This window comes from Aspergillus karnatakaensis (genome assembly GCF_047715665.1).
Source record: "Aspergillus karnatakaensis strain CBS 102800 unplaced genomic scaffold BJY04scaffold_3, whole genome shotgun sequence".
Classification (NCBI taxonomy): domain Eukaryota; kingdom Fungi; phylum Ascomycota; class Eurotiomycetes; order Eurotiales; family Aspergillaceae; genus Aspergillus; species Aspergillus karnatakaensis.
In genome coordinates, this window is record NW_027395715.1 from 440542 (window position 1) to 454846 (window position 14305).

Below are 14305 nucleotides of genomic sequence, written 5' to 3' on the forward strand. Positions count from 1 at the left end.
ATGGGGAAAGAAGGTCGCTTTATAACATTAAATATGGCTGGAGTGGGCCATCAAACTTCTGAACGACAGAATGGAGAACAAGAGGCGTTGCTATTGCATTACGAAGAGCATAGCGTGTTCGATGGTTCGGTACCCAGAATGTACGTATATTCGATAACTGCAAATTTGAGCGTATGTTTATGACTGACTCCGGCTATGGCTAGATCGAGATCTTCGAGATGTGGATCGCCTGGAAGGTTCGCGGCTGGGCGGTGCGTGTTCAAAGTAGGGTATAAGGTCGGGGTTTTGACTGGGGGGTGTGGACGAGGTGGAAGGGATGTCGTTGACCACGCTATCATCCGGTGCTGTGTCAGGGTGGACTTCAATACCCTGTTGCCTGCTCAGCCCTCCGTTTCTGTTGAAGTCAAACTTGAAAGTGTCTCCTCCTTCTCCAGGTCTCTCAATTGGCGACCAGCCGGCAATACTGCCTGCTACGACACCTGCCATTGCAGCCGCAGGGCCAAAAGCTGAATTTGAGCGAGAACGTGTACGCTTCCTAGACCGAGAATCTGGCGTCGCAGGGAACGGAGGCGAGCCGTCACTGCTTTCTCCAATAGGTGTTCCAGGTGCCGAATTCTCGCGTGATCTTGACCCGCTTCGCGAACGTGGGAGAAACTCCTCGGGGTGCTGTAGCTTATGTGCCAAGTTCTTCAGCCGGCCTCCACGAAGGGACTTAAAGAATCTCAGTTGGTCCCGAATCTCCTCCAAGGCAGGGTTCCACTCGAACCGCCGGTCTTCGTCGGAAACAATGAGTTCTGGGCGCTTCTTGCGTAGCTCAAAGCTTGGGATGAGCTTGCGAATGAAGTTATCCGGAATCAGACGAATTATTACAGCAACCGGGAGCGAGATTACGCCCAACACGAGACACACACCCCACTGAGCTGCACCGAGGCGAGTGACAGAGAAAGCATGTCCACCAACGAAAATGATCAGAATCTGCCCACCAACAATGATAAACTGGATGCCAATGAACCATCGATTGCGGAAGATTCCTTCGAAAATGTTAAAGCCGTTGTCCAGGCGGCGGGAGCTAGATGCCAATTAGTGAAGTCCATGAATATCCAGTAATGCAGAGACACTCACTTCCACTGATTGAAGATCTGCATCCAGACGAATGTATTGAACACTATGGTTGTGAGAGTCTCGTTTCCTTCTGCCACATCTGACCAGTCAATCATAGATCCCAGGATAGATCTACCCTTGAAATTGAGGACGAGCGTGACAACTAGCTGATAGATACTTTGACCAATAATCATCTTCCACATCGTCAAGGTGATAAGAGGCGCAGATTTCGGTTCAGGGCGGCGATTGAGAACGTATGGGGAAGGAGGATCCGTAGCTGAACCATCGTTAGCTTGTCGCTTGAGAGATCATGCAATAGTTAGAGCATACCAAGAGCAAGCGCAGCAAAAGTATCCATGATCAAGTTAACCCACAGAAGTTGCACTGCAGTCAACACAGATTCCTCATCACCACTAGCAACTGCGGAAATGAACGTGAGAAGAACGGCTGTAATGTTAACTGTGATTTGGAACTGTATTGGATCAGTATGCAGCATGATTAGACCATATAAAAGGAGCTTACCTGCAAGAACTTTTTCACGGCATCGTTGACAGTTCTACCCCAAGCCATAGCTTTGACGATTGAGGCAAAATTGTCATCCATCAGGATGATATCCGACGCCTCCTTTGCAACCTCGGTACCTGCAATACCCATAGAAAAACCGACATCCGCAGTCTTCAAAGCCTGGGCATCGTTCGTGCCATCACCAGTCACAGCGACTGTTTCACCAAGTTTCTTCAGCTGAGTGACGAGAATCTTCTTGTCATCAGGACTTGACCTGGCGAGAACTTGCAGCCGAGGAATGATTTGCGTCATCTGGCGAGTGCTCAGCTTTCGGAATTTGGGACCTTCGATCGCTACGCCGCCAGGAGTAAAGATTCCACACTCTTGTGCAATTGCCTTAGCTGTCACAATATTATCTCCAGTAACCATGCGCACAAAAACACCAGCACGTTGACATTGGTGGACCGAATCCGTCACTCCAGCTCGAAGAGGGTCCTGAATACCAAATACACCAAGCATAACCATGTCTTTGAAAATGTGGTCGAAAGCTGCAAGCGAACGGTCTTCTTCCTGCGTTGGGGCCCCTCGAGGAGGCCACTCGGTAAAGTCACGGTACACTAAGCCAATGGTTCGCAGAGACTGAGTAGCGTAGGTGTTGATGGTGCTTTCAAGAATAGAGCGATCATTGTCATCGAGCGGTCCCTCCTCTAGATCCTTGGTAGGATCACGGACAAGTCTTGTCGATTTGGCAAGTAGGACCTCTGACGCACCTTTGACGAGCATGCGGTATTTCTTGCCGTTGTCAATCTTTATTACCACCGCCATACACTTGCGACCCGAGTCGAAAGGCACCATTTGAGCAATATTTGCGTTATCTCGTGCTTCACTGAGTGACCCGAGACCAAGATAAGTCCGCGCGAAACCTAGAAGGGCTGTCTCGGTCTTGGACCCGATAAACGTTGCGGTACCATCCTGCTCTCCTTCAAAGGCAGTGGAGTTGAGCACGATAGAATCAATTAGCAATTGTTTAGCCGGTCCAGAAAGGCTAGTTGTGAACTCGGAAGGGGACAGCGTGTTATCAGAATCAGTATCGTGACCCCCGTTCTCGCGAGCAGGTGAAGACGCCTGAGATTTTCCTCCAAACTTGGAGCTAGTACCTAGCGTAGCGGCCACGGCAGTCATCTTGTTCTCCGTGAGTGTGCCCGTCTTGTCGGAACAGATGGTGGTTGCATTTCCCATAGTTTCACACGCACGCAGCAATCGGACAAGATTGTTATCCTTAAGCATACGTGTCGTAGCGAAAGCAAGCGCAAGAGTCACAGCCAGCGGCAGACCTTCTGGAACAGCAACGACAATGACGGTGACAGCAACAATAAAGATTTGGAGGAAGGCCTGGCCTTTCTGGTCGGCGTTGCCGAGGCTACTCAACTGAGCCAAAAACTTGATGAATAAAACGACGAACAACAGTAAACCAGCAGCCAGACCAAGCTTAGCAATATACTCAGCAAGAACATTCAGTTTTGTCTGCAATGGAGTAGTTTGACCTTCATCCTGAAGAGACATCATGGTCTTGCCATAGGTAGAGTTCACACCAACAGCCGTGACCAGAAACGTCCCAACTCCTTCCGAGACTTTGGCACCTGACACGATGAATGGATCCTGTTTGGCAAGGTTTTCATGTCGTTCAATAACACCGTAGACTTCGTGAGCTGGTGTCTTACGCATCACGTCTGATTCACCAGTGGCGGACGATTCATCGCATTTGACATTGTGGCCTGAGATGTAAATTCCATCAACAGGAACAAGGTCGCCAGGTTCCAGATGCATAACATCACCAACAAGAAGGTCATGAACGGATATTTCAGTCATCTTGCCTGAACGGATCACTTTGACCATTCTATCCTCTTTCTTCTTATTTAGCTTCACGAATTGCCGTTCTTTCTGCCAGTCGTTGGCCGCGCCGACTACCACAACAATCAGGATGGCCACAATAATAGCGACTCCTTCTACCCACTGAACTCGTGGCTCGCCTGGCTTGGCCGTAACCGACTGATAGATTCCTAGCGCAAGCGAGATGATCGCGGCCACTGTCAAAAGGATCAGCACTTTATCATTGTAGGCGATCCACGCAAGTTCCAGAATGCTTTTCGTCTTTTTCTCGGGCAGCCGATTTGGTCCGAACACCCGCTTCCGGTCGGAATAGGAATTCTCATCCTGTTTGACCGGTGTGGTGTCTGTTCGAGATGGTGCTGGAGGTGCCGAGTCATCCGCGGGTTTAGGCGCAGATTCAGTATTGCTCTGGGCGGCTGCATCGTCGAAACTAACAGAGCCGTCCAGCTCCTTCTCGTCCAGGCTCAAACCGCTACGTACATCGGTTCGTAGGCCCTTTGCCAGACCTGCGATTCCGCCAAGGGCGTAGAACGCGCCAAGGCTCTTGGGGTTCAGCAATTTGTTCAGCTGGCCTGGCGAGAACGCGAATTTGTTGTTCTCGACCTCGAATTCCTCCTCCCGACCCGGATCTGGCTGGAGAGCTTCCTCGTAGTTTTCAATTGTAGTTTGTGCCGAGTCTGAATGCGATCCATTGTCCCTATTCGAGCGCGACTCGCCTCCATTGGCCTGTTCCGAGTCCTCGGATTCTAATGAATTCCCACGAGATCTAGCACCTGGTACGGAGAGGTAATTCGAGTGAGACATTGAATCCGTCCACTTTGAGTTCGGAGACAATACGTTGCGGGGCGATGGTGAGGTCGGCCTGCTGTCATGGTCCCTGCCCTCCGACGAGGCATACGAGTGAGTATCTGTGGGCGAAGCAGTATTGCTATTCAGAAGAGCGCTTGTGTCTGTGTGATCAGTATTGTTGGCGGAGCGCGTGGGCTGCGACGGACCCGAGACCTGCGGAGGCGGGTTCTGATCTGATGGGGTGACGGCCGATGTGTCTATCGTGATGGTAGGAGCTCGCTCTCGGCGGAGAGGAAGCGGGGCAGCTTGTCTAGAATCATTTTCGGTCGAGTCCCTTGACTCTGACATGTCGGCGAAGGAGGTTTCAGCCGGTCAACAACAGAGTGTTTGATATCAATAAGCTTATGGCTCCGGAAGGAGCAGCGGGACACTGTTGAACCCTGTCATACAAACGAAAGCTGCGCTAAGCAGAAGATACAATTCTCATTCCCAGATTGATCAGTTATAGCAGAAAAAATCTCGGCGGACACGCTCCATATAGATGGGGTTGGTGAAATGTGAGGCTGCAGATTATGCCCGAATAGTGACCCAATGCCGGCTGAACGAATGAGCGAACTTGGCCCGGGGGGGACAAGAGACTGAGGCGGCGGAATCGCCCGTACGGCAGGAGAGCGACAATTGGCGGACTTCTGAGTCAAGGGATGAGCTCAGAGGGATGGACGGTCGGTCGACAAGGGAGAGGGGAGGTTGAGGGAAGGTTGGGATGAGGACAATGACAAGCACCGGAGAAGAAAATAAGAGTGAATGGGTGACAAGTAACTACAGAAAGACCCTGAGCAGCCGACGCCAGCTAATAATGATGCAGGACGCGCTGCTTTCGTCACTCCACTTTCGGGTCCCACTCGATCTGGGCCTGATTCTTCGTATTCTTTACTCTTTCTACACGCGTTGTTCTGAGAGTCTACAGAGCATTGTTTCAAAGACAATAATCACCATCTTCTCAATCTCAGCATCATGATCAAGCATCAGTCTGACTTGACCTTGTCTTATGGGTCTGCAAGAATAGCTGGTTCTTGCACAGAAATTAAGAAACGGAGCTTGGGGAGCACCCTGGAACCTTACTCGCTCCTGGCCTTTTGCACTGCCTCATTCCGCTCTGGGTCCAGTCTCATCAAGTGAGTCGAGACTTCACCCTCTTCCACCACCATGGATCTTTCTGAGAGTTTTCATGGTCCCTTGCCCGCGGCATGCTACTGCATTGACAATTTGACCCTCTTTATCGACTGTCTCAAATAAACTTACCAGTTCTTTCGTGATGGCTCAACCGCGAGGAGCTTTCCTACGTTGTCGCAAAGATGAGCCTGCCCACTCATCACCACGCTGGCATTAATCACATCACAGATCCCCTTTCAAACAATCCAACGAATCAACCAGATTCGATTTTCGCACTCAAGCTCCTACCAAAAAAATAATGTCGGCAAACAAATAGTGTTATGGTCAGCGCCTTGGCGGAGGCTGTGCAGCTCCACATTGTCATTTTCGACTTTTTGAAGCTTCTGATTCAGTCCTCGAAGGAATTGTTGAAGCTTCACTATCGAGCTTTATTGCCAATTCATTGGTTGTTTGCGGATTTATGCACAGTCAAGACTTGACTACCCGCCTAGTTTCCTAGGTTGTTACGCGCTCAATGCTGAAAGAGCTGCCATTTGGCTTCGTCTCGGCAAGGCCCAGGGTTCCCTGTTTCCGACAAGCGACGATCATGCAATTCGCCTCGGTACACCAGTATGCCAAGTCTATAGACACCTTTGTGCAAAAAGGGTATCTGCTCGGTGCAAGCAAATGTAGGTGAGGCTAGAGATGGCTGGCGTTGGACCCTGCACCTAAATACGCATCACCGCTAGACCCTAGTCTATAGAGCAAAGACTTTATACGAAAGGCCACGTTCACCATGACGTGTTCAAGGCCAGATCCTCCATGATTCATCCATTACAGGATTCATAATTTCAGATGCTTCTGGCCACTCTGAAACGTGATAGGCGGCCTAACAGCCTTCTCCAGAGTCGGAAGTTCAACCTGTATCGAGGTCCGTACAACCGACAACGGAGCACGACGGAACAACTCTCTTTAGGATATCGCTCCGAACACCGAGGTTATGGTAATAATCCTGAAACGGCGTGGCCCAGACGCGAGTAAGATATTGACCGAAGCTTGATCGAAGCATTCTGGAATCCGGCTTTGAATCAAGAAAATGAACCAGACTCGACTTTCGAGTAGGCTGTACCCCCTGCGCGGAGTATATTTAGTGGTTCACAGCGCAGTATACTCTGAACTCTCTGATATGCTACGCCGTCGGACGCTGACCTTTTGACGACTTCTTATACGCGTAACGCGAGTCAGATTGCCACCCTTAGTGACGGGCTTCATCTAGCCATATCTGTCTCACGCGGACCTACACCTTTGTCTCTAAGAAAGCAGCACTAACAGCTCCGAAGGATAAACGATTAGCTTTGAAAGTAGCAATGATAGAGATCAGACCCCAAGCACCATTTTCCGTTGTTGACCTGTATAAACAGCCTGTATCATGTATCACTCCCTCAAACCCGGTGCATGTGCAATCGATATCCCCCATATCAGTCAGTCCTTACTTCCAAGATATCCCATGTATTACAAACAAGAGGAAGGAAAAGAAAATAGGCAGAGACAAGACATAAATAGAGGAAAAGTAAAGGAAGGGCGCAAGGTTTATCGCAGCAGAGCCCTCATCGTCAGTAATGTACACGAATACTGCACCCTCGCAGTAATGCCTGTCCCAATGCAAGCCCCCACTCCCGGATTCCCATCAACATCAACATACCAGACTACCTAAAAAAAAGAGCACCTTTACTTTGCCGCAACCTCCTGCCCAGCCTCATCCCTCTCTTCCTCCTCCTCAACAGCCACATTCCAAATGCTCAAAGACTCGCCACCAAGCAATCTAACCCCCGGTTTCGCCTTTGCATTTATCATCGCCTTACTGCTGAGCGCAAGGGCATCCATGAGCTCGGCCATGCGCTCCGCGGCGACAAACGCGCGCGTCAGGAACTCGTTTTCGGCGACTTGCATGGCGAGGTTCATGCACTGCACGAGGATGTCGCTGCTGATCACATGCGCGGAGTAGTAAAGGGCGCTGTGGTATTCGAGGAAGAGTTCGGGGATGTAGAGGGTGCGGATTTCTTCGAAGTCGGCTTGTTCTTCTTCTGCATGAGAGGCATTGTTAGCGGGTCGCGTAAAGGACAGGGTAGGGGTGGATTAGGCCAGGGTTACCGTTATGAGGGTGATCTAAGAAGTCGTAGAGGAGTTCGTCAACGTGGATGCTGACTGTGTCGAGGGAGTATTGGAGTTCCTCGATCAGGCCCTTGATTGTTCCCGAGTCACGGCGACGCTTGGATTGATCGAGTTTCTCGCACACGAGAGCGAATCGCTCCAGAGCGTCGAAGGCGAGAATGAGCTGTTCTAGGTCACGCATGGTTTCTGATTGGGTGACCAGGAGTTTAATGTTATCAGTGGGTTGGCTGTTGCTTGATTTGTTCCGCTTGTGTCCGTATAGCCTGGTCTTTGTCGGGCTCGAAGGTTCTGGTGTGCCGTTCTCGGTGGCTCCATCTTGGTAGTCCACAGCGTATTCGGCCACATCGAACCCGAAATATTCTAACGAGATTTCCGCCGTGCGCATCCGCCTGCTAAGCTCGCGGGCTGCAGGGAGTCTGCCTTGTACTAATGAAGTGTGTTAGCTTGTATCAATAATCAGATTCACATAACTTACAGAAGAACCTGCGGTAGCATTCTGCTCCGTACTCGCAGATGAGAGGCCACTGCCCGTCATAATATCGGAGCCATTCAAGGCTACGTATAATCCGTTCCTCTTCCGATGAGAGATCCGTCCCGATGAAATCTTTCTTAACGGGCACAAGCTCGCGGTATCCATCCTTACGAGTGACGACTTTAGGATAGCGCGTAAGTGTCCTCGGACGCTCGATAGCATCTTGCGCATTGATGGCCGATTGCCATTGCCTTTGATGGACTGCTTCGAAGTTGATATCATACTTTTTCATCAGCTGAACCTGGAGCCTTCTCTCCCTGCTGTCAACTATGTTGATCAAAACCTGACCAAGCACGAATTGTGTCTGCACAGTGGGAAGAAGGGATGCATAGAGTGGTATCCAATCGGCCACTCCAACTTGCTCGAGGTGTGCAATGTATCCCATCACACTCACAGACGCGTGTTCGAAGAATTTGGTATCATTGCGTACCAAGCCCATGGAGTTTGCGATGATATAAAGGTGCGTAGCAATCCGCAAGGCGTCGGGATCTTCCGCAGTAAACCGAATGGAATCATCCACAGGAGTTGATGATAGCTTAGGCACGAAGGTTCGTTCTTGACTGTGGGCCACCTGAGACACTGCTCTGGATAGAGATGTGAAGAAGGAGTCATATCCTCTACCTAGTATCACAGCTTGAATTGTACGGTAAGGGTTCCGAGCCTCGCTCCCAACCCGCTCATTACCCTTGGTGTACTGCACAAACTTGTTGAAATCTGCATAACCAACAGGCTCTGGCGTATAGACTGCAGGACTTGTGGGGGAATGATTGAGCTTGCGCTGCAGCTGCTTGCAGAAATGCCTATAGCGGGACAATACAACATTGTTGAAGTAGACGTAAAGATAGTCGTCCCAGCTTTGACACACTTTAAAGGCCGCTTCTGATTCGCCGCACAACAGAGCGTAGACGGCCCGCTGAAAGTCCTCGGTCTTTGTGTCTCGCGAAAGGCTGGAACAAGCTGCTCGCCAGGTCTCTTGAGATCGCCAGTTCATCATGCGCGTTGTGCCGTCGTCGATAGGTGTGTGCTCCTCACCCAGGCCCGCATCCACACTAGAGCCGCAGATGCTGACTGCGCGCCAGTTCTCCAAGCGGCTAGCCGCCCAATCCCGAATTTTAGTCCAGTTCTCGCCCCTCCGTAGCATTTTCCAGCACGTCATCCAAGTCGCCCTTTCGTAGAACTGGTCCTTCCTCTGAAGGTTCTGCTGCTGACGAGTGACTGCATCGGGGTCTAACTGCGTGACTAGCGGCTCGGATTGCTCGGAGGTCAGTAAGGAAGCTGCGATGCTCGGGTCGTTCGGTTCTAAAGGCCGGGGCCAGGCACGCAAGCGCTTCTGTGCCTTGATAGTCTCCTTAGTTTCGAGCCATCCATGCGCCCAGGAACCCTGCCCTCTCTCAGCTTGCTTTTCCAGTTCTGATATCAAAGAATCAATTTCCTGATGAGGAGAGGTCTGCGCAGTGTACTCCAGCCACTTCATGATGACCACACATTCCACTGCATATGGGTCGGCCCGCACAAACTGGTCCCAAACCTCGCGATCCGACGAATACCGATGTAGCTTCTGGAACACGTTTTCCTGTGTCTGTCGGTAGGTGTCTCTGGTAGAAGGATCGTTTATGCCGATGAGGTTGTGCAGAAGTTTCCAAGTGTTCGCTTCCAACTGCAACCGTTGGAGTTCTTCGTCGGTCTTTAGGTCGCTCGCTGGGGTGCCATTGGTCTTGTTGAAGCTCCAGCCCATCTTTGCTCTCTTGAGGGTGTTTTGCTTTGACAGATCTTGGATCGCGTCCTCCGCAATGGTGTGGTATCCCTTCACCAACTGGTAGACAGCCTGGTAACTTCCCAGCTGATCAGTGCGATTGCCCTTCTGCTTGAAGCGATCGAGCTTCTCCGCAAACGCTTCAATTTGACGCGTAACTCGATCGGCGGTTCGGCGAAGGGGATGCAGCGCTTCTTGCGCGCCCGCTGAGGTGAAGAACTCCGAAGCTGCAGCGTCAAATCCATCTGTAGCGCGGTCAAAATTGTGTCCTGGATTAGCGCGGAAAGACCTACTTTGGCCATTCGGAGCTCCAATAAGGTCAAGAGGTGATTCGTTGCCATTCATATCATCAATCGAGGCATCCTCTTCCGCCTCGTCCTCCTCCCCATTGTCCATATCCTCGTCATCTTCGACCTCTAGCACTTCGTCGTCCTCGCCTTCTTCATCCGCTTCTTCTTCGTCGTCAACCATAGGCTCGTCATCGTCGTCGTCGATTTCTATGATGGCGGTTTCGTTCGTGGGCCGATGATTCTGCTATATTGCAGCGAGACGTTAGTGACAAAGAGCTCAGAATTGAGCTCAAAAACAGAACTCACGTTGAACGAAGGGAAGCCAGAGTTAGGTCCGGCAGACCCGGGAGGCCTCGTCAAGGGAGCCATTAGCTATGCGATAGTCAAAAGACCAAACTTCCAGCAGTGGCCTTGGGAAACAGAAACTCGGGAGCAGCGCAACGATGTTTCTGCCCTTTGAGTTGTCACCGCATGAATTCTTGTTGGCCCAGCGCGTGTTTTGGTCGACCGCTGCTAGACCTAAAGGAGACTAGTGCGGCTGTCCTCCACGCCTTTAAAAACCGGCTTGGAAATTTCGCAGCGAGTTTTCTTCTTTTTCTTTTCTTCTTCAATGTCATTTAGGCAATCATTAGAGTCTCGGAACGAGCGCTTCAATCTTCGTTCAGGTCTAGACGGCCTCTCGCGTGCTCAAGATTGTCTTAGAACAATCCAGCAATTCTTACAACTAGTCTTGGTCCTCACTTTGCATGGGATCTCAGACCGCAAAGGAATTGTTACAGCACTTTTTGCATCTCCAGCTCGGTTGGATCACACCGCGGGGCAACACTGGAAATCAGGTCGAACGTCGCTATATGAATTGAAAGGTCTAGTATGTACATGTTCATCACTGTAAAGAAAGGCCGTAGCAAAATCACGCTTCTTGTCCGCGCTGCTTCATGCGAAGTTTGAGCAAGTTATATTTCGGACAGCTCGGGGTCTTCGCATTCTCTCCTTGCTGCTTATAGAACACATTGCAGCATTCATACAAGGCGTTGATTTGGGCCTGGCATTTCTCCTCTTGGTAGGAATTTCTGGTCAAACATGCTGTCACAATTAGCACCGGTCTAAATGTGCCATGGTTCGGAACTACCTTGTATCGCACACTATAAAGATCAGCAATGAGTCGGGCTGTACAAGGTTCAAGCCTTACTGCTCGTGGATGACACGGGGGATCAAAAGCTATATCTTTTTCCAGTTCGCCCTGTGAAGTGAAAGTTATTACTTGCTTTGCAGATATATATCTTTCCCTTACCATGATGTAATGCCTGGCTTCGAACACAACCACTGCTTCCGACAGGAAGAGAGAGCTTGCGAGGTGAAATAGCTGTATTCAAATAATACTTAGCAAGACAGAATCACACGGTGAACAATAATAGAATAGTCAAAGTCAATTGAAGGCTGAAGTTGGTTTCACCTTGAGGATACCTTATGCCCATAGAAACCGGAACTGGCTTGCGCCGCAAAATAGATTCTCCGTGTGTTCTTCTGGTGGGGGCTCGATCACCTCCTCATCGCCTCCTACAACCGATCTCTTGAATAACCTCAGCTCTTCTCACTCCTCACCTCTTTCTACCTTGCAACCGCTCATCGGACAGACTCCTACGCACACATTTTTAATCTGTAAGTAACATCTCCAGCTCTGCAGATCTCCCACAATTTTACCCCGCATCGTATCGCAAGATCGCGACACAGTTAACTGATCACTTCGTTCTCATCAGGCTCAAAGATTATCTACAAACCTTCGAAACCGCAATCAAAACGTCAACATGTCCGACTCTATCCCCGCCGGCGACGCCCCCCCTCCTGCCGAACACTTGAACATCAAAGTGACCGACAACAACAACGAGGTCTTCTTCAAAATCAAGCGCTCAACACAGCTGAAGAAGCTCATGGACGCCTTCTGCGAGCGTCAGGGAAAGCAACCATCAACGGTTCGGTTCCTCTTCGACGGCACGCGAGTGAGACCGGAGGACACACCAGACACCGTAAGTTCAGTCTAGTCTAAACCACCATCCGCTGGATATTTCTAGCCTTCTCGCGTCTCTCACCGCAGGTTCATATGGCTAACGGTGTTGTCTTTCACTAGCTCGATATGGCCGACGGCGATACCCTTGAGGTCCACCAAGAACAAATTGGTGGCTAGACGAATCCTCAGTCCCAACAAGACAAAATACCTCTACACTACGTTTTCTTTCACGAACCCTCGATTCCTGGACTTGGCCGGCGCACGGTGTTATCAGTGCTTGTGCCTAGGGAGCTTCGATGAGGTGGACTTCTATTTACGTGCTGAGACTTTCGCCAAGGGCGAGAACATGGGTTTTCCTGCCGTTGAGCGAAGAACAAGAGACCGTTTATGTATCGCCGTCTACCCTTCTGAATTAGTTGCCTATGACACTTCGTTTTTCTTTCTGTTGATAGAATCGAAGGGTAGTGGATTAGCACTTTACCCCCCTTTTTATGTTTCCTGATTTAAGGATATGATCACAAACATAATCTACAGCTTGGCCTCTCCTGTACACCCATACATGCAGTGTTCCCACAGAATTAAACTCCACACCAGCCGTGAGATATTCCCTGCAAGGAAAAACAGAACAGCTCAACTCCGCATTACCTCAACACAGTGAAACAGAACGCATCGTAAACATAGCGGCAAGAACCTTGGAAATCAAACTGAGTAAACAGAGAAGAAAGCCGTCTTCAAACCCGTACAAGACATCTCACATCGACCCATTCGTGCAATCAAGAATCCCAAACAGCAGCCTTCTGCTTCTCTTCCTCCTCCTTAAGCCTAGCCGCCTCTTCCTTTTCCTTATTCCTCCGTCGGATCTCCTGCTCCTTCACAGCACGATCATAGGCCCTCTGTTCTTCCGTCCTCTTCGGTGCCCGTATTCCAAGAGCACCAGCAATAAGTCTCCCCGCAACAGCAGTCTGCTTCTCCGGCCGCCGATCCTTATCCCTCTCCCTATCTCGATCCCGCGAAGATGCAGAAGACGGCTCCCTCCCAATATAACCCCCCGAAGTCGGGGTAGAAACCCAAGGCTGCGACGTCTGCGGACTAATCGGCGTAGGCGGAGGATCAAGCGGCCCTTCCGTGACAACCGGCGACATAGACAGGCTCGTGGCGGGGACACTCGGCGACGCAGCGTCTACAGAACCCTCTTCGTCCTTATCGGAAGCTGTATCTGAATCGACTTCATCTTCCCAGGAGTCGGCAACGACGGGCTCCTTCTTCCTTTTGGGTTTGGAGGCGAGCGGGGTGTTGAGGGAGCGGGTTTGGGTGGTAAGCTTAGGGCGGGGGATGTCGGTGATGGGGGATGTTTTCTCGCCGATGTGGAGCTCGCGGAGGGAGGATGTGAGCTGAGAGGTTGCTGTTGCGGATGCTGTAGACATTTAGTCAATGATGTATCTAAGCGAAGATCTGTGTGTGTGTGATGTATGTGTATGGACGACTGCAACAAGCCAGCAAACGAGCGAGACAGGACACAGCAGAGCAGAGCAGAATGCTTTAATCAAGACCAGACAGAACAGGACAGAAAGAACAGACCAGCTGGATTGGGCTTCGGTGCCATCTCAACTTCAGCCCTTATATACCCCGTACCCCGGAGCAAAGGAGCTTGTTTGTTTCAGAGTAGGTCGGAAATTATTATTAGCAGTCGCAGTGAGATAATGTATGGCGTCAGTCTGGAGTTTGCTGCGGTCACCCCCGCTTGGTTGGTTGGGTCTCGCGATCGAAAGTGGTTCAAGGAATGGAGAGAGAGAGTCTTGATTGGAAGGTCCAGGTGTCCGGAATGAAACGCTGACTTGGATATTGGAACTCAAATGCGGATGGTGAAGATCATCGGCCGAGATCTACCCAGACTCCCAGAGGAGAAGTACGAGTCGAAGACCGCGGAGAACGCGTTGCCTTCACGTAACGTGCATCAAAATCTCTCATGGATTGCGTAGGGCAGTTGCGATCTCTGTTCTAGATCCTGCGATCGTCTGCAGGTGGCAGCTGCCCAGGTTAAGTATGTTGCTGCAGCTAATGCTATGGATGCTTTCAACTCTCAAGACTTAAAATTCCGGGGGTGAGGTTGGCTAGCT

At 50.6% G+C, this 14305-nt stretch overlaps 5 protein-coding genes across 5 annotated transcripts; 1 reads left to right on the forward strand and 4 right to left on the reverse strand.

Annotated features, from left to right (window-relative positions):
* Positions 1–177: 177 nt before the first annotated feature.
* pmcA (putative P-type calcium ATPase) lies at positions 178–4299 on the reverse strand (the record flags this gene model as incomplete). Its single annotated transcript, XM_073714848.1, has 4 exons — positions 178–1069; positions 1123–1378; positions 1432–1573; positions 1624–4299. The coding sequence occupies 4 exons, from the start codon at positions 4297–4299 to the stop codon at positions 178–180; spliced, it is 3966 nt and encodes a 1321-aa protein (XP_073576380.1).
* Positions 4300–7164: 2865 nt separating this feature from the next.
* BJY04DRAFT_213328 (nucleoporin Nup84/Nup107 family protein) lies at positions 7165–10552 on the reverse strand (the record flags this gene model as incomplete). Its single annotated transcript, XM_073714849.1, has 4 exons — positions 7165–7520; positions 7588–8034; positions 8084–10427; positions 10490–10552. 4 exons carry the CDS (start codon positions 10550–10552, stop codon positions 7165–7167), a joined length of 3210 nt encoding a protein of 1069 aa, XP_073576381.1.
* Positions 10553–10801: 249 nt separating this feature from the next.
* On the reverse strand, positions 10802–11631 carry BJY04DRAFT_177943 (DUF1903-domain-containing protein). The gene is made up of 4 exons (XM_073709658.1): positions 11475–11631; positions 11373–11423; positions 11313–11325; positions 10802–11266 (listed from the first exon to the last, which is right to left on the reverse strand). The coding sequence occupies exons 1-4, from the start codon at positions 11475–11477 to the stop codon at positions 11094–11096; spliced, it is 240 nt and encodes a 79-aa protein (XP_073576382.1). The 5' UTR covers positions 11478–11631; the 3' UTR covers positions 10802–11093.
* Positions 11632–11988: 357 nt separating this feature from the next.
* Positions 11989–12365, forward strand: BJY04DRAFT_213329 (SUMO family protein SMT3; the record flags this gene model as incomplete). Its single annotated transcript, XM_073714850.1, has 2 exons — positions 11989–12207; positions 12309–12365. 2 exons carry the CDS (start codon positions 11989–11991, stop codon positions 12363–12365), a joined length of 276 nt encoding a protein of 91 aa, XP_073576383.1.
* Positions 12366–12825: 460 nt separating this feature from the next.
* On the reverse strand, positions 12826–14026 carry BJY04DRAFT_75427 (uncharacterized protein). The gene is made up of 2 exons (XM_073721003.1): positions 13767–14026; positions 12826–13602 (listed from the first exon to the last, which is right to left on the reverse strand). Exons 1-2 carry the CDS (start codon positions 13789–13791, stop codon positions 12962–12964), a joined length of 666 nt encoding a protein of 221 aa, XP_073576384.1. The 5' UTR covers positions 13792–14026; the 3' UTR covers positions 12826–12961.
* Between the last annotated feature and the right edge of the window lie 279 nt (positions 14027–14305).

Bases quoted from the DNA above. Each gene is read 5' to 3' on its own strand.
- BJY04DRAFT_75427 (XM_073721003.1), bottom strand. From the start codon at position 13,791: ATGGCACCGAAGCCCAATCCAGCTG. The intron at 13,603-13,766 runs GTCTGTTCTTTC...AAATGTCTACAG, and splicing joins ACCGAAGCCCAATCCAGCTG to CATCCGCAACAGCAACCTCT.